General features: G+C 41.4%; 1 protein-coding gene across 4 annotated transcripts in view; it reads left to right on the top strand.

Annotated features, from left to right (window-relative positions):
- Positions 1-18,842, top strand: part of RASGRF2 (Ras protein specific guanine nucleotide releasing factor 2) — a 118,135-nt gene that overhangs the window by 78,027 nt on the left and 21,266 nt on the right. For all 4 annotated transcript variants that reach the window (XM_056514338.1, XM_056514337.1, XM_056514335.1 and 1 more), the window contains exon 18: positions 12,435-12,541. In XM_056514338.1, coding sequence (XP_056370313.1) covers positions 12,435-12,541 — 107 coding nt within the window. The remainder of the gene's footprint in view (positions 1-12,434; positions 12,542-18,842) is intronic.

Below are 18,842 nucleotides of genomic sequence, written 5' to 3'. Positions count from 1 at the left end.
TGAGGGCATTCTGCAGGAGAATGGATGCCAGGGAAGGGGAGCAGCAGTGGTGAGCTCGGTAGTGTGCTAAAGGGCTGGACTCAATGCTCTAAGAACTCCTTTCCAACCCGATAAATTCTGTAATTCCATGATTGTCTGCCTTTTCTGAAGCAAGATGTAGGACACATCAGATGGTTTCCATGGGGCCAGGTTTCAGAATGAGCAGGACTTTGTGACTCTTTGTGGAATCAGTGGAAGCTCAGTGAGGTTCTGCTGAGGGACACTCCAAAGGGAGCAGACTCACCTGGGTGCCAGAGTGGAGAGTTACCTGCAAGCAGGGGTCACTGAAGGTTAAGAGACTGGAAAAGTAGAACAGGACCAGCAGCTGAAGTCAGTTGGAGGTTGTGGAGGAATATTAGGAGGTGCAGGTCACCTGTGTGTCTTCTGTCCTCACTGTTCCCTGAAGCCTTCTGGCCATTTTGTGTTTTGCTGTGGTTTTTAAAACTTTATGTATTGGTTTATTTGGTTTTTTATTTTATTTTGGGGATCTTTGGGGTTTACTGCTGGTTGTTTTATTTTGTTTTCCTGGGGTATGAGGCCTCAGCTCTTCTCCCCTTCCCATCTCCCAGTTCTGACAGGGATGCACTAGACAAGCTGGGTAACAGACTCACAGCAAGACTCACACACTCTCTCAGAACCAGCCATGAAGGACAGGCAAATACCTTCTGTGGAGAGTTCTGGCCACAGCATCTCAGCATTGCTGTCCCCATGCAACAATAACTATAAACTGATAAGTGTGCAAAGCCCTGGACAGCTCTCAGGTGATGTACATTGGCTCTACCTCTCTTTAGATAAGCACTGCCTGTGGTGGTCCTGAACTGTGACTGAAACCTTTCTCTAAATCAGCATGATTCAGGTTCTCATGCCTTTCTGCAGGTGTTTTTTAACTTACTGATTTTATTGCTATTATTTCCCCTTATTTTACAGTTAGCTGCTTTGATGATGCCAACTAAGCCGTGCAACTTTTCCTATTGTTTAATTCATCTGCTTGGTTAAATATTAATCTCTACCTATCTTAAATGTATTTTTTCTGTTCTCTTTGAGAAAAGTTGCATCTTCGTAGTTGATTTTAACAGCATGACAAAGATAAAAAACATGAAGTGAAAGTACAGAAAGTTAAATAAGGCACCCCAGGTGCACAGCTTGGGGCCTTGTATGCATGATAATATTCACAGCAGGGATAAATAGAGTAGGTTCTGTCTTTTACATGTCATTTCTCTTCTGAGGGATGGCTCATGGCTTATGCTCTCTCACCATTAATTGGCTATTGCACACCTTATTCCTTTCCCAATTTATAACAATAGTATAGCAATACTAATAGATTCTAACATAGGAATGGACTTCAGCAGTTTCTTCTCCCTGTGTTTATACACCTCTATAAAACTGGTTCTTGATTTCTGCTTTAATCAGTGACAAAATCCACACAGAAGTTCTTTAGATCTGCTCCCACGTCTGCCTTATAATAAGGAAAAGTCCCTACAAAAATTTGAATGTGAGTGGTCTCATCCTGCCAGGTATCCTGCTAATCCTTTGTTTTAGCTTTGCCATGAATAGTCCTGGGGCAGAGCTGCAGCTGCAGGGAGCCCCCTCTCCTCAGAAGTGAATTCCTCCCCTCTCCAAGTCTGTCACACAGCCAGTGTCAAAACAAGCAGTGAGACTGGAAACGTGGGAGAGGAACCTCCTGCCAAAATACTCACCAATCATCTCTAGTCTTGCTGCAGAAATCCTACAGATGTTACAGCAGTTAAGCAACAGCAGTGTAATCTACACAGCACCCACACAAACCCTGGCACTAGATTAAAACCATTTACATGGAGAATCATTTCTTCCACCTGTGGCTTCTAGAACTTGTGAATTTCCTTGGTTTAATTTTGTACAATTCTTTGAAACATGCTGCTGTCTTTTTTTTTTTAATTTCACTCCTTAACTTTTTATTTACATCTGTTCTGCGCAGAATCAGAGCACAGTGCCAGCATTAGTAAGATCTCATGCACTGATTTTTAAAGAAAAAACACTTTTGGTGTTCTTTTACCAAAAGTGCTCTCTCTGCAGGGCCTCATACTTGTTAACACTCACAAGATATGAATGTGCTTTCTGTGACTTGAGGAGATTCGAGTTTATTGAAATCTCTGAGCAGTTGTATGGATGAAGCCAAGCTAGCAAGACAATGCCATTTTTGTTAACAGTTAATAAAGTGGGAAATACTTGCATAAGCTCAGATTTCTTCTCTCCTGAGAATGTCTAACACAACTTGATGAAAAGTCGTGGATTCCAAAATCAGTAATTTTATTTTGCTAACGGTTCTACTGAACACGAGCTTCAAGGAGATTGTTTTGACAAAAATCCTTGAATTCAAGATCTAAACTAATCTAGGATATTTTTTCTTTAACAGATAGGTTAAAATAACTTTGAGAAGCTTATGTCTTCCTCAGCTCAAGCTGGAGGGTAAAGATCTCCCCCCATGGACAATTCCCATTAGACAAGAAGCAAATACTTGCACCCAAACAAATGAGCTGTTCCCTAATGAACACAGCAGCTTTGTTTCAACAGCTCTGTCACACGATTTTAGCTGGTACATTGAATTTCCAGCATGCCTCAAAGCTGCCTTCCTCCTCCTCCTCCTCCTCCTCTTCCTCCTCCTCCTCCCCCTCGGTCCCATTTCTCACCAGAACAAGGTGACATTATGGGACAGGATGGGAGTGGGATGGGAGCTGTGGTTGGCAGGAGGGCCTGGCTTCCTCAGTACAAGCATTTGTTTTTTAAAGCACATGTGAGAGGCAGAGGGTGAGAAAGATTCAGGGGAAAAAAAAGAGTCTTTGGGGGAGTATCTCTGACAAATAATGATCTACACAGGAAAATCTGCCCTGGGCTAGCAAGAAGGACAGACAGGTTTTATCTCTCTCATTTTAGTGATTTAGAGGAGTGATTAAAATGACAGCTTGAAGCTGCTACACAAAAATGAATTGCATATATATGACCCCTTTCAGTTAACTGACTGCACACATCTCTTGTGCTAAATTACCTTTGGCTTGAGTAACTTATCTCCTTCTCTTTTCACGAAGAAAAAAATCTTAATCTAAACTGCCCTCAGTTTTAGGCTAGAAAAACTGATCTGACTGTTGACTAGAGGATTTCTTGGCATGCTCTGCTTTTGCACAGCTCTCACAGTCTGCCTGCAGAAGCAACCAGACCTTTCCAGCTGCAGCAGATTCTCACTGAAGTCAGTGCAAAACCTGCCCTGTTCATTTCATCCTCAGAGCAATTCAGTATTCCTGGGCACTCAGAAGTCCCTCCTGGTGCTGCTGCCATGTGCTCCCACTGCCTGTTCTGCCCTTTGGACAAGGATTTATTTCAGCCTGTGGGTTTTGGTTTGATGGTCCTGCTTTTGTGTCACTGTCTATGGAGGGATCAAGTTCCTTTCTGAATCTAAAACTTTGTAAAAAAAAGGTGGTTATAGCCTAAATTCCACTGATTTTTAGTGATTTAACTATGTGCATAACCTGTGCATTAGTGAAAGAAGAGATGTAGAAAGGGAAGTGTGTAATCCTTTTGCATTGTAAATGTCTGATTTATTTTGAGCTGGCTATTACTGTATTCTTGATCACTGCCTGGGGTGAAACATTGCAGGCCCTTTCAGTTCTTTCTGGGATGTAGAGCTGCCAAACCTCAATTTTAGAGCAGCTGACTGCAGTTGAAGATAAGCAGTGTGGAAATACTTCTGTGAAAGTGTCACCTTGGGTAGCCACTGGAATGAGCATGGGATGTTCTCGTCTCCTCAGAGGTGCTGTAGGAGTTTGTCAGCTGTAACTTAACCCAACTGTAACAGCAAGAGCAAATAGGAATGGACCTTTGTAAATTACAGCTGTGGTTTCCAGAATGACAAATCTCTAGGAAGCTGTCTAAGCACTGAGGTTGAGCCAGATGAGTCCTGTGAGCGCTCAATCTGACACACTTTAGCCCTGCTTGATCACTCTCACAATATTAGAGGGATGAAAATTAGCTGGAAGTAGTAATTCATGTTTCATAAAGATCATCAGTGGGTCTTTCCATTCTGATAAATCAGGTGCAGCTTGATTAAAGGCTGTTTACTTTAAAACATCAAAATTATCAGGATAAAGTTTCACAGAAGTTTTCAGGGAGAGCTGCTTGGCTTATTTTGGGTTGTGACCAGCGGAGCTTGTTCTGCAGTCATTTGAACAACTTGCCAGCTCCCAGTGCGACAATATTTTTGTTTTGTTTGTTCTGGCAGAGGCACTAATTGGAGTAATGGAGCGACAAAGCCCGTGCCAAGTGATGGCAGGGAGCTCTGGCCCCGAGTGTGCTGGGAGGGGACACGGTGGCTGCTCCTGCTGCTGCCAGGTGCACTCAGCCTTCACCTCAGTGCTGGCATTGGAGGGCTGCAGACACCCCCAGTGGATCCTGCTGGGCCCCAGGTGTAAAACTGCGTGCAAACACACAGGGTGCTTTAGGAGGATGCAGAATTTCCTCGGCTGTCGCTGTCTTGCACGCAGAGATGTATACATGGTTCTGCTTTCAAGGGTATCAGCTGTCCTGCTCAGGGAGGATTCCCCTGATTCTGAACACAGGAATAACAAAATTGCACCATCATGATTCCTGGCATGGAGATCCTGGTGTACACTGCTGAGTTAGTGTGGGGTTTGGCAAAGACTGGAGCCTCGCAAGGGAAATATTTGCTTTTTTTTTTCCATTGAGAGAGGACAGGCAGAGAGAAGTTTCCTTGTTCCATGAAAGGCAAGCAACAGTATCTGATGTGATTTAAGCTGGGTTCTACATTGGCTGGCTGGGTAGTCCAGTCCTGTGGTGTGCTAAATGCCTCCAATTGCATCAGTAGCTGCCTGCTGACCTTTGGAAAGGTGTGTATTTCTGATTTTGTATAAAAGCATCCATGTCAGAAGCAAAACCAGAAAATGTGTGTCATTTTGTAGTTGGTTTTCAGCATGGTGCCATAAACATTGCTGTTTATAATAGTAATTCTGTGCTCCAGTAATTTTCTGGGCTATAGCATCTCATGCCTGTATTGGGAAAGCTTTGTGAAATTTCCTCCTTCTGACTCCAGGCATGAAAGAAAACAATTTGGATGGTGATACCCCAAGTAAGACTTTATCTCAGCAGTTGGTAGAAGACTGTAATTTTATCTGTTCTTCCTCAGGTCGTGGGTTCTCATGTGCAACTCCAGGGGCAGGCACCTCCTCTGCTGTCAGAGAGAGAGGATGACCTCAAATTCCTGCTTATCAATCCTGCTTGTGTTCTGACTCTCCCAGTACCCCCTTCAGTCAGGGATTTAACATGTTTAATTCACAGAAAATAAAGATATAAGATCTCCATATAAGATCTAACCTCCCCATGTCCCTCACACAGGACAGCCAAGTCTTTTTCCTTGTCATTTTTGTGTAACCAATGGCTCTAGGCAGGAACTGGGGAAGTGAGCACTGGTTCCCTCTTGGGGACACATTTTGATGAGTTTCCCAGACCATTTCTGCAGATTCACAGAGGTTTGAGAGGCACTGAGGCCTGCACATTGAACTTCCCTCAAGTTCCCACCTCAATTAAAAACCCCAGTGTGGGAAACACTCACTGAGTTACTCCACAGCTGACACTGTTCTCTGCTGAAGACGGTTGTGTGACCAAAAGATAAATCAGTTTAGCCCCAAAGCAGTGTCCCTTTCTGAGGCTGCAGGGTTACCCAGGAGCTGCCCAGGGGTTGTTTCCAAAGCAGAGTGGTCAGGGCTGTGCTGGACAGGGGGTCTCTGAGGGCCTGGGGTCATCAGGGGCTGGTGGCCCTGCCCTGGCAGGGATCCCTGTTCCAGGCTGCTCGTTCACAAATCTTAACAAAAATTGTTCCTTTGCAACTTTAGGTAATTGGCTAAACAGTTGAATGTCATTTGCAGTTCTCTTGGACAATGGCTTGAAAATTAAAGTTTTGCTTCAAGTGATCCCTGCTCTGAGAATTAAGAAATAAGAGAAAATGATTATTTTTTTCCCTCCAGCTTAGCAGAAATTTAGGATCTCCTGCTTTTACTTATGTATTCCTTTATTTTGGATTAATATCTTACTCTAGTTCACTGGAGAAGCTGGCTACTCAGGAAATAAGTATTTTCACTGGACATTTCCTGAGTTAAGAGCTGTGAAACATTTCCTGACCCATAGCAGTAAGTCCTGAGCAGCAGCAGTGGTGTGGGGACAGAAGTCTGGGGAGGACTTTTGTGCCTTTTTTCTTTCATTTCATTCCCTCTGCAATCAAGTGTTGCATGCATAATTAATATTCGTTTAAGCTTCCATTATGACCCAGGTCTGGAAGCTGCTTGTGAGATGGACATTTTGTTCAGACATTTTTTGGTGACTGGTGTGCATCCTGCCAGCTTTTGTTTTTCATGACAGTCAACTCTCTGCTCACAGATGGTCTGAAAAATGATACATTTGGCTCCTTGCAATTATCTCCTCCTTTCCATTTAACCTCTATTCCTATTGACATTATGAAAATATGAATAATCTCACAAACTACTTCCTTCAACTTTAATGAACTAAAGGTAAAAATTCCAAAAACCATTTTATGTGATTTTCTCTTTTTATCTGTACATTACCACAGCCTGTATTTTAACATTTTCTTTGTGGTAGGGTGCACTGAGCACTTTAAGCATCTGAAAGCTTCCTTTGAATGGTTCTTGAAAAGACTGTGAACATTATGCAATAAATATCTGCTGTACTCCTCTTCATATTGATGATAGAGCAAGTTATGAGTGTAGATGAAGTGTCATTAAGGAAATCAAGAACTAGAGATCATTTGAAATGCAGGAAAACATCAATAGGTAAAAATTGCTTATCTCCTCCCAGAAAGATAAGACATGTATCAGGAGAAGAGACAAATATATAAATTCAAAGAAATATCAGCTGCACTGTTGCCATTCTTGTCACTGTTCGTAGCAGACAATTCAAACATTATTGCAGTGAAAAAAGAAGTCTAAGGTGTACTGAAGATTTGCCAATATAATTGCTGTTCAGAAAGGCTCTTCTTCTTTGTCAGTTGTTCCCTATAGTTTTTTATGTAAGTTGTAGGAAAAAAGAGAAATCTGCTGTCACATTGCACATTTGTCATGGTGTTCAGAAACCTGAGGACACAATTGGCAGCAACAGCCTTTCAAATTCAGGATCTGCTCCTTCCTACAGACACATCTCTGAACAAAGGCACAAGGTTGGGGTGGTTTTGTCTAAGGCTTCACCAGAAAAATTGGGGAAAACTCACCTAAAAATGAGTTTTCACATGGGTGCACACACAAATATTTCCTGTGTGCAAATAAATGTGATTTTGAAGATACATCCAAGTGGTTTTGGTTATTACATTAACTCCTTGTTGTTTCTCTTTGCTGGTGCTGAAAGAAGAGGAGGAGGACAGGATGTTCTCATGTTGCTGCTGAGTTTTAGCTTACAAAAATACCCAGTATTTGGTTATTTTACTTTAAGATGAGTTACTGATTTTTAATAATAAATTATGTAACTCATAATGGCAAGCATGTTTTCAGTGTTTGGCAATTTTTAAAGATTTATTTTTCAAGAGTGAGACTGATGTGCTCTCCTGAGGGAATATTTCTTTTAAAAAAACCCAGAAATCTCAAGAGTGTGTGCAAATTTTAGCTAGAGCAGCAACCTTGTTTTTAAGGATCTTTGAAGGACAAATCTTCAAATCTGAATATTTCTTTGATCTTAAAGGAATATTTTCGTTCTTTGTTGTATTCATGTTTTAAGCATATAATCTCACAGATTATAATAATTCTCAGAGCAACCTTAGTGTTATTATGAGGAGATAAAATACTGTCTTGATCTTGAAGGTATTCTCTAGCCACTTACCTTTCTCTCCCATCCATTAAACTAACATTTTTTTGCTGGACTGGTGTATTTTTGGACTTCTGGATTTAGTCCAAGTTTACTGCATAATCTTGACATGACTGCTTTGTCTCAGTGCTGTGTTCTTTAAATTTCTCTAATTAGAAAAAGCCTTTCTAAATCAAGGGTCATTTAAAAATAGTTTACCAACCTTTCCCTTAAATATTTTTCAGAAATCAAATGCAGTCACTAGGTCTCTATCTGTGTTACACTATTGTACATCAGCTGGTCCATGTGAATCCCTGGGATTTACCTTGCTAAAACCATAATCCCTTGACTTGATTTGATAGTTAGATTGTATGTGTGGCAGAGGCTTTAGGCAGAAGAATCAAATACATACTTGGAATTATTTCTGACGTGGGTGGTTGCAACAGGGATTTTCAGTGGCATATTTCTTAGAACAAAATGATTTCATATGTTCCAAGGACCAGTGAAAGTGAAATTAAATGCCTGAAATGCGTTGGGCTCTGGATTGCTCCTGGCTCTTGACAGTCAGTTCTGATGCTGAATTAGTTTTTAACCCTTTGTGCAGCAAACTCAAAGCTGGCATAGTGAATAATTAAATATTCCTCTCTTATAAACTGAGGTAACCAAAAGACTGTGGCTAAATGTCGCAGCTAGTGCTCTCAACCCCACATTGCTCATATAAAAACCCACAGAATTATTTAGTTTGGGTAAGAAGTCTGGGATAATTTGGCTTCCTTTTCCAGCTCTGCCATTCTTCGGCTGGTTAGTGCATGACAGCCCAATATCCTAAATAAACAAATAAATGGAGGAAGGCAGGACCACTGGCAGTTTAGACATCTTACCAACACTAAAATATTCATTTTCTGTCATGTTTCTGTGGAGATGTGTGAAACCCATTTACTTGCTTGAGAATGTATGACCAATAATGATGGGAATCTATAAACACTCATCCAAACTTTTGTTGAGGTAAAGAAAAAAAAAATCTATATAATCCCTTTTTGGGGGTTTCTTGTGCACTGAAGTTTTTTCTTTTGTGCTGCACACATTGGAGAGGCTTTTTCAGTTTCAGTCTATGAATGAAAGGTGCTGTGCCCCTTTCATCCTGGGGTGTGTACTTGTTCTTCGTGCAGGTCAGAAAGCACTGGTGTTTGATTCAAGCCAGGCTGAGTGATGAAGCTGCCCTACAAATCTGGGGTGCACCCATCAGTGTTGATTACTTGTCATGTGCCTGCTGGGCCCTGAATGTTCTCCTTCCTCATCCCTGGGACTCTGTGGGGCTTGCTGGGTTCTCCCCAAGGTCTGGAGAGTGATCTTTGTCCCACTGCTGGGTGCTAACACACCCTCAGTGTGACAGGGTAGTTCATTGAATCTGGCACTTCAAGTCAGCCTCTGAAATGGAGTTTTTGCTGAGAAAGACACCAGGAACTTCATGACTCTGAACAACTTGCACCAGTTCTTGTGAACAGACTTCCCTTTGTGTAGATAAACCCTTAAAAGTGGATATTATTATTATACCATCAAAACTTTGGACAAGTTAATTACTATGGTCAGGATTCATGTGCTGTTATATTAATCTCAGACTAATCTTAGAATGGTTTGGTTTGGAAGGAATCCTAATGACAACCTGTTCCAGCCCCCTGCCATGGGCAGGAACACCTATTGGATGCAGAAATGCTGTAACTGGAATCAGAGTTTCCGACATCTTAACTGAAATAGAAGAGAAAATGTGCATGTTTAATTTCTTTAAAGTATATGGTGCAGAATTTACCATGATATAAGCGTTCCTCCGGGATAAGGTGGATTTTAAATACTGTAATTTATCTCTCTATCCAGCACATACTTTTTAAATCTTTGGTGATAGTGGAAGGTATATAAAAGCTATAAAAGTATTAGCTTTTTAATAAAGTGTTTAATGTGAAGATCTTTGTCTATTCAGCAGCTATTTTTTTAATCCTTGGTAACAGAGAAAGCTATAAAAGGTTTTTAATTGAAGTGTACAAAAGAAAACATGAGAAGGTGAGACTGGATTTTTTGCATAACACAATCTGAAGACAAATACATGAACAGAGTGATTAAATAATATTGAAAGAGGTAATTCAGTGAAATAGCAATGCTGTCAGGTTAACTTTGTGTTTGACAGCCTGTGGTAAAAGTTCTGCATCACCATTATGTGAAGATACTATTTGTGGAATCAGTACATATTAATTTCAACAGATAATGGTGAAAAACATTACTTGAAAGTAGCACTCACTGAGGCAGCTGCCCACTTAGATGATTAATAACTAGAAATACTGCTGGTATGTCTAATGTGGAAAGATTGCTTCCTTCAGGAGAGGAACAGATATTTACTATGTTTCAGGTTGTTTCACCATCAGATCTGGATATGGGCAGGTCTATCTAGAATCCTAATTAAATTACTTGTTCTTATCAGTGTGCACATCCAGATTTTTAGAGGTGTGGAGGGAGCTGGGAAAGGGGCTCATCCTGGAGAAAAGGGGGATCAGGGGGGACCTGGCTCTGCACAGCTCCCTGACAGGAGGGGCCAGCTGTGCTCACCTCAGTTCTTCTCTCACACAAATGGAGATCTCACTTTATTGTTTCAACACATCAGCATCAAGCATGGAGAATGGGTCTGGGTGAATTGCTCACTCTCTGCAACCAGCTAATTACTGCTTAAAACCTGATGAAATTCCCAGGAACAGGTTTGCTGAAGTGATCTCTGGAGGTTTTAATTTTTTCCTTCCCTCCTTTTATTTTTTATTTGGTAGCTCACTGAAAACTATCTCTGTAGGCTTCTCCCTCTTTTCCTCCCAGCTGACTGAACTTCTTTTCCTTAATGTTACCTTGGAAAAGACTTTGCTGCTTTAATATATAATTTTCATTGTGACTTTCATTGCTGCAATTAAGTGGCTAATTGAACAGTTTATAATGTCTGTTCCTAATTGCTTCTGCCATAGGTTAACTACGAAAGGCATACAAAATTAACATACAAAACGTTGCCTGTGTTACCTTTTGCTGAGAAAAGCCTCAGAGATTTTCTCTTTATGGGCAAATGAGACTGCTGAAAATGCTTCAATATTAAAATTCCTTTGATATTGAATCCTAGATGCCATCTGCAGTGTAATATGCCATAGTTAAAAAATGCCCATGAAATGTAAGTGTAGACAGAAAATACATTTGGGGGTTGTGGCCCAACCTGCAGTAAAAGATGTGAAACTGCAGTTAAACACTTCCTGTCTTGCTTATCCTACTAAAAATACAGAGCAGCAATTTGGACTTTCTGGATTGTCTGTTTTAAGAATAGAGCAAAACTAATATAAGCCTCTAGAATGGGTTTACCACAGAATAAATAGAAGTTTAATCTGCCTGTGCTATTTATAATAAAACACGGGCTTTTGAGCAGCTTTTATTCCAAAAAAACAGTAAAGTACTGGTCATATGGGAGAGTGTTCCCAGCTGTTCCTGGACTCTGCTCTGAGTGGAATGGAGAGCAGCACAGTGCAAGAGCAAATCTGACAGAAATGCAGAAAAATGAAAGCTTCTCAGGTCTATCTTCAGAGTTATCATTTTTAAAAAGACATTCAGGGGTTTAATGTAGCGATTTAATTATTATTAAAATAATCATCTAATCCTCATTTTAGCATACAGATTTTATTTTTAATAAAGCACAATGAAAAGAGAAGCAGTAATATGGTTGTAGGGAGAAAGTTTCTTGTTTGTTATTAGAACTATTTATAAATAAATATTGCTGACAAAAAAAAAGTATGTCCATAAAAAAATGAGTGGGGAAATGCTGCATCTGGAAAATCTTACTTTTCAGACAGCTGGGTCTATAAATGTGTTTCCATATATCTTCCCATTTTTTTGTCATTCCAGAGGTAAGAAAAACCAAACAACTAATTTGAAGTGCTGATTAGTAGAGCCTGTACAGTACTGCTTTTGTAAAGGAAGATTTCTTCCCCGACCTTTTTCTCCCATGTGTTTAAACTATTCTCCTCCCCTTGTTCTTTACTAGTTCTGAAATTTACCCTTTTCTACATCATATTGACTTTTCAAATCTGCTTGATTACAGGCCTAGCTTTGGTATGATCCTTTCCCTTGCTGTAAATTCCTTCCATACTGAAAAAAATTTAAAAAAACATCTTTCTTTATTTTCAGGGGGTTTTTGTTTCTTGATACACTTTATTTTATTTCTTCCATGCTGGCCTTGAAATTTAATTGCACAGGCAATTATTTTTCTCCTTTCTGAAGTTAATTTTTTCAGCTTTAGAAAAGTGAGTTTTTCAGCTTCATTTTGCTAAAGCAGAGCCTGGGAGGTGTCTGTGCTGTGATGGGCAAGGCTCTGATGCTGCAGAATTTCTTTGGTCAAGATGTTCTTATTTCGCCGTCAGTCGGGCGCCTTTCCTTTTATTGCACAGAAACACCCTATAAGCCTTCAGTTTACCCAAGTCACCTCTGCTGTATTTCAGTGTTTTTTTCCAGTTTTTGGTTTTCCCCATGGCACTGACTGCAGGGTTTCCTGTGTGCAGGGTTCAACAACTCGGAGCGCACGTGCGACAAGGAGTTCATCATCCGCAGGGCCGCCACCAACCGCGTCCTCAACGTGCTGCGCCACTGGGTCTCCAAGCACTCACAGGTACTGCATGTCCTGCTTGCCACCGTGCTATTTATGCACTGTCTGTGCAGCACTCTCAGGGCTGCAGGTACGGCTGTCTTAGAGCTTTTATTCCATCAGCCTCATCTCAGTAAGCCACGGGTTTATGTACAAAATCACCAACGGGACGGCACCGCTGTGGAACGTGCCTGTCCTGGTTTGGAGAACAGTCTGCCAGTAAAGGCAGCAGCTTCTCTTTGAAATGGACAATGTAAACCCCCTCCCTCCAAATTATTATTATAATTTTGAAATTAAGAGGCTCTAAGCAAAGATATGGGTATTAGGAATAACAGTTCTTCACTAGGAAAATTAAAATAGAAATGCAGTATTACACAGAACAATCCCAACCCTGCCAGAGTCAGAATCCAAGCTGACACCCGTCAGTCAGTCAGGGTGTTGGCACAGTCCCATTCAATGGTGGCTGCATCCTCCTGCAGGGGCAGATGTGGTTCAGCTGGAGCAGTGCTCCTGGAGAAGGTGCAGTTTCCTCTGAAGCTCCAGGGATGATGTGCAAAGGTCTGGTTTTCCTCTGGAATCCAGTGGAAAGAAGGTTCCTTGGTGTCCCAAATGTCAGTTTTTATCTGGGTAGGAAAGGCTTGGCTCCTCCCCTGGCTGGAGCATCTCCCAGTGGGATGATGGAATTTTATCAGTCATGCCCTGGGACTCACTGGCCATGAACAGGAGATATCTCCTGGAGGGAGGATGGGCTGTGGGAAGATAAAGATGATTGCCCAGCTGGTTTAAAGATGGCCCATGAGCAGATAATGTGTGCCAGGAGATCAGGGGCACTGCCCCAGCTGGCTGCAGCAGATGGGACAGAATTCACATTGCTGGAATACACAGAATTCACATTGCTGGGATGCACAGAATTCACATTGCTGGGATACACAGAATTCACACTGTGGCCACATCAACCCAACACAGTGTTCCTCAAGCTGCTTTATTCTTTCCTCTCAAGCACCCGTCTCATTACACAACTGGGACAACAGGAAGATGCCAGCAGCTTACCTCCTCAGCAGCAGAATGTGATGTTACAATGCACTTTGAATGTTTTTTGACTAATCACAAAAAGCAAAAGTGTATTGACAGTAGTGCTACCCAGCCACTATAGGTACACATACCTTTGGTTAAAACAATGCTTGCTTATTTTGAATACAACACCTGATTGTAAGCCTTAAAATACAATGCACAGAGCTCCATTATTAAGGTTAGACCTTCCTAATATCTTGTTAGATGTATTTTTCTGCAGCTTAGAGAGTTATTCTAGCCAAGCATTAATACACAGACCATTGTTCTATATGTCCTTGCTTTCTACACCTCATATAACTTTTCTGCTGACAAACTTTATGCCTGTCCCTTAGCTCTGACTGCAGATTGCTGTCTCTGAGGCTTGCATTTTTGCAGCTTTCCCAAACCCCTCAGATTTTAAGGACTACCAGACTCATCAGCCTTATTTTACAGAGTGAGACACAGGAGATGGTGAAAGCTCTCACCCTGACAACCCATAGCTAAAATTCTCTTGGTTATGGCGCAAAAATGAATCCATAAACACCAGAGCTTTATATCCATAAAGGAGACAGAGGAGTCCTTTTACTTTATTCCAATAAAGGAGAGGCCATGGGGCATCCCCTGGGGTCTCTCAGATTTTTGGAGGCTGCAGCCTCCTTTTATCCCAATTTCCCTCTCTTTCCCCATTGCTGAGGCACTTGAGAGGCACAGACTTCCCAAACACCTGATACCTGAGATTCCCCTCTAATGTACAACCCTCCCTTCTAATTTTAATTCTTATACAATCCGTGGTTTTCCCCCATTGCTTCTTTCATCTTCCAACATCCAATTTAATTTATCAGCAAACCTACAGTTTGTTTGTAAAGGCAAATATCATTTTCCATTCATCAATCAGTGGAATCCATCCCATTGTTTCTTTTACGTCTCAGTGCTGGTTTTATCTACCAGCAGACCCACAGCTTGTTTGGAAAGACAAATCCAACATTCCTCTCAGTTACAAACTCTTTTTACAACTTTCTGGCCAATAGCAGAATGTTAAAAGCTGACAAGCATTTGCTTAGGCCAATTAATAAAGCCACATGTACATTTTGCTTTGAGCAATGCTTGTAACAGCTTAAAACAATGGATAAAGCTTCATTATTAACCTTACATATTTCTACTGTCTCACCATATTTTCCTGGTTCCTCTCTCTACACAGCTCACAGCCCTGTTGTTTCTTGTCCTTCCATCTTGATCATTCTTGCATTTCTCCATCCTGAGATCTGTTTCACACAGCTCTCTGAGAGTTTTATACCTTTTTTTTTCTCTATTTTCCACACCCTGGAACACTCAGGGAACAATATCTCACTCTGCTCCTGCCACAGCCAGCCCAGCCCAGCTGCTCCTCCTGTGTTAAAGTCATGGTCCCATGCAGAAGTCTATTCATTTATTTTCATTTATTTATTCATGGTGATTCTGCACAGGGAACCACGTCTACAGGCCTGGCAGCACCAGGGGTCTGTTTTGTGGTGGCAAAATGGTGTTGGCAGAGAGGGGAGGGGAAGAAACCTGAATGTTTTGTGCATGATCATAGATAAAAGCATCCTTTGGGCTGGCAGGTGGGAAACATCCTGGGAAAATTCAACTGGATGTGGAAGAGTATTGAGAATAGGGAAGGGAAGTCTCAGGGAAGGGAAGGGAAGACAAAAAGACAAAATAAAGGGAAGGAGGGAAGGAGGGAAGGGAGGAAAGGGGGAGGGAAGGAAGGAAGGAAGGATTCCAGGAAGGAAGGAAGGAAGAATTCCAGGAAGGAAGGATTCCAGGAAGGATTCCAGGAAGGAAGGAAGGAAGGAAGGAAGGAAGAATTCCAGGAAGGAAGGATTCCAGGAAGGATGGAAGGAAGGAAGGAAGGAAGGAAGGAAGGAAGGGGTTTCTGTACACCTTGTGCAGCTGGTGCTTCATGGCACTCAGAGACTGCTTTGCCACTTCATGCTGCTATTAAAGGATACTTCATCTCAACTGCAGCAATGTCAAACTCTCTTATGTGAAATCAATTCCCTTTTTCCCATGTGAAGGGTTTAATTTTCATAGAGGCTAAGTTTGCTAGAGAATTAACTCAGTAAGAGATGTAAGTGGGGAAATTGGTTTGTTTGGAAAGCTGAACAGCCCAGAAGAGATCACTAAAATCTCTCTTGGTATCACGGGAGTGATTAATCATTTCAAATTACTGGGAGCAGCCTATGTACACCAGGTTTTGACTCCCTGTTAAATTAAAGTCAGAATCAAGCAAATACTGAGTGTAACAGAAGTGTCAGCAGACTATTATTACAGTTTGGTGTTACTCTAGGTGCTTATTGTGTTCCAGTTCATATTAAATATCTTCTGTGACATGATTTAATCCTCTAGGCTAATTAAAATTTATGTGATTGTGGAAATGTGGAAACTTCTATCTACATCAGGCAATGTCTACAAGTAGTTTCACTGAATTCTTTTGCAGTTGCTTTTGCATTGTGTTTACAATTGGTATTGTAAATACCAATAAAAATATCATGAGGACAAAGATAATGAGTAATACATCATGGTGCATTTTCAAAGTGGAAGCTGTTACCTGCACTCCCTGCTCTCTCACTGCCATTTATTTTTTCCATGGCAAAGGTGTCAAATGTTGATTCTTTAGCTCTCCTAGTCCATTGTTCCTACAATATAACAAGTAATTTAAAATGCAAGGGCTTTGGCATGGAAAGTAAGAAATGCTACAGCAGCACAGCATATAATTAGCTTTTTGTGTTGTTTACTTGTGAGACTAGGGAGAGAGAAAGGGCAGGCCTGAGCAAAGCAGAAAAGACTCACTAGTTGCTGCCAAAAATATGGGACAGGACTACTTTAAGGAGGACTAGTGAAGAATTCCTATCTGGCCAAATGATGTGAAATGTTGGCAGTGAAGATGTAGAGACCTGGAAGAGCAGTAACTTCAAGCTTATTTTACAGTAACATCACAAACTGCAGATCCTGAGCCACCAGTGTCTGGTGAGGAAATCCTTATTCAGTTTCCAAAATGACAAAACAATATCAGCATTGAAATTCTTTAGGAACAGCATACCTGACAAAAACTTTTATATGTCTTAAGGTATTTGCATTTTTCTCTGGATACTCATCAGCCTATCAGCCTTGGTTAAGACATCTTGCATCTTCATGAGCAGCCAAGAGCAGGTCTGATTCTCAAGAGAAAGGGCAGGTTTTATTCTAAAAGAGCTCTAAACAAAATAAAGCCCCCAGCTTACAAAATAAGTGAAAATAAGTGGATGCCTGCAAAGATAAACTTGCAATTTTGATACTGTTTTCCCTCTGTCTGGCTTTGAGTTTGGTTTTGCTGCAAAAACTCCCAGCACCAAATGGGCAATTCTCTCTGTGCAGAGATTGTTCTCCTTGCAGTCCTGAGATCTTTGTGGTCACCAACAGCCTGCACCACTCCAGGAGGTGACCAACCACACACCCTTTTTTTGGCAAAATGCTGTTTCCTCATCACTGGCTGCAAAGAGAATGAGAGTCAAAAGATGTGTGAAGTTTATTCCCTGCCAGCTGTGAGTGCTGCAGCTGCTGAGCAATCCTGCAGCACAACCAGCTCTGCCTTGGTGCTCTCTGACCCCCCAGTGCCTAAATTGTTGTCCTGATGCTTGTGCACTGGTGCAGGGCTCACACACAGCCATCTGCTCAGGGCTCTGGCATTCACCACCCCTCTGCACTATTCCTCCCCTCCCTGCCTCCCCCTGGAGCTGTGGCTGGCTCAGCCTGCTGCCCTGTGTGCAGGAGCATGGTCAGGGTCAGTGCACGGACCAAGGGATGCAGGAGTCATCCAAAATAATGGTTCAGGGCTTTGTGCTTGCTCACCTTCCTCCAGAAAATCCTTGGCTGGGGTTTGGAAGGCGTGTGCTGAGCTGTGGAATCAATTAGACTCCACTGTCTTGCAGCTGTGTCAAAACCACACTTGGGGATGGTTTAGCTTTGCTCTATTTTTATTTTTTTTTCTTTAATTTATCTTAGCACGGGCAGCATTTAATAAGTAGAATTGTCTGTGAGCTGAAAACAGAATCATTAAAATTAATGAATCAGCCTATTCAGTGTGGAGGGGCTTTCATAAAGTGGCTTTGTTATCTTGAAATCATGCTAAACAGTTATTTAAAAAGAATTAATTGCTCTTAAAACTTGGGCCATACAGTGCAGAAGCCTCACTTAATTTTAAAGTAAATGTACACATGGTAGTGCCAGATGTTCAGCCCTGTGTGGAGGGCACAAGGAGCTAATGAATGTCCTGAGGAGCTCTCAAGGCACAGATAAATTTGGGAACAAGCCATCCCCAGGTGAGGTGACACGTTCTTCCCTGTTTTTTGGGGCAAAAGCAGCTAAACCTGTGCTGCTCATCAGCCAAAAGCAGCACAGTATGAAAGGTAGCTTTAGGTATTCCAGATTGTTTTGTTTACATTTCTGTTCTTTTTATTCCATACCCCTCCTCTCTCTCTCTCTTTTTTTTTTTTTTTTTTTCCCATTCAGACACCTGCAAGCCAGCAAAGCTTTTTTTTTTTTTTTTTCCCTAAATAACAGCAGAATGCTCATGTTTACATTTTGTCTTTGAGATGTGACTGAGAGGAGCAGAGCAGGATTCTCTTTTGTGCACAATGAACACACAAACAGAGGCAGAGGATCACTGGGAGCAGGAGCTGGGGACAGAAAGGGAGGATGAAACTCCCCCTGGTCCTGCACAGCTGGAAAACCAGAAAGGAAAAAGGGGGCCAGGAGCAGAAAGTCTCAGGATGACTTTTATTATCCTGCTTTTATTTAATAATACTTCCTTGCCTTTTCTCTGAACACTCGTGTTGCAAAGTGAAACTGTTTCTGCTCCCAAGGCAAACAGATTGGAGTGCAGCTTGCCCAAAGGAGAAAGGTTTCACATCTGGCCTCTCCAGAGCCTTGTTCCCACTGCTTTTGTCGCTTTTAATTTTTTTTTTTTTTTTTTTTTTTTTTTTTTTTTTTTTTTTTTTTTTTTTTTTTGGTTGGGATTAAAAGCAGGACAGACAGAATTTTGTGTTTGGACTCAGAGGTTTATTAATTCTTATTTATGTTACACTGAGTGCAGCAGCACCTTCAGCTAACAAGATAAAAATGGTGAAATGGCAATCTATTTTTTTCTTGTTACGAGGTTTTTTTAGACTTAAACTGTGTAATTAAGAATTAATACCTAAATTATTTTTATTTTTGGCCTAGTAACTAAACACCTGTGACCCACAGTGTGGCATTTTCT

This window comes from Oenanthe melanoleuca, chromosome Z, assembly GCF_029582105.1.
Source record: "Oenanthe melanoleuca isolate GR-GAL-2019-014 chromosome Z, OMel1.0, whole genome shotgun sequence".
NCBI lineage: Eukaryota > Metazoa > Chordata > Aves > Passeriformes > Muscicapidae > Oenanthe > Oenanthe melanoleuca.
The sequence above is the reverse complement of the archived record's forward strand: the minus strand, read 5'-3'. Positions and strand labels throughout refer to the sequence as shown.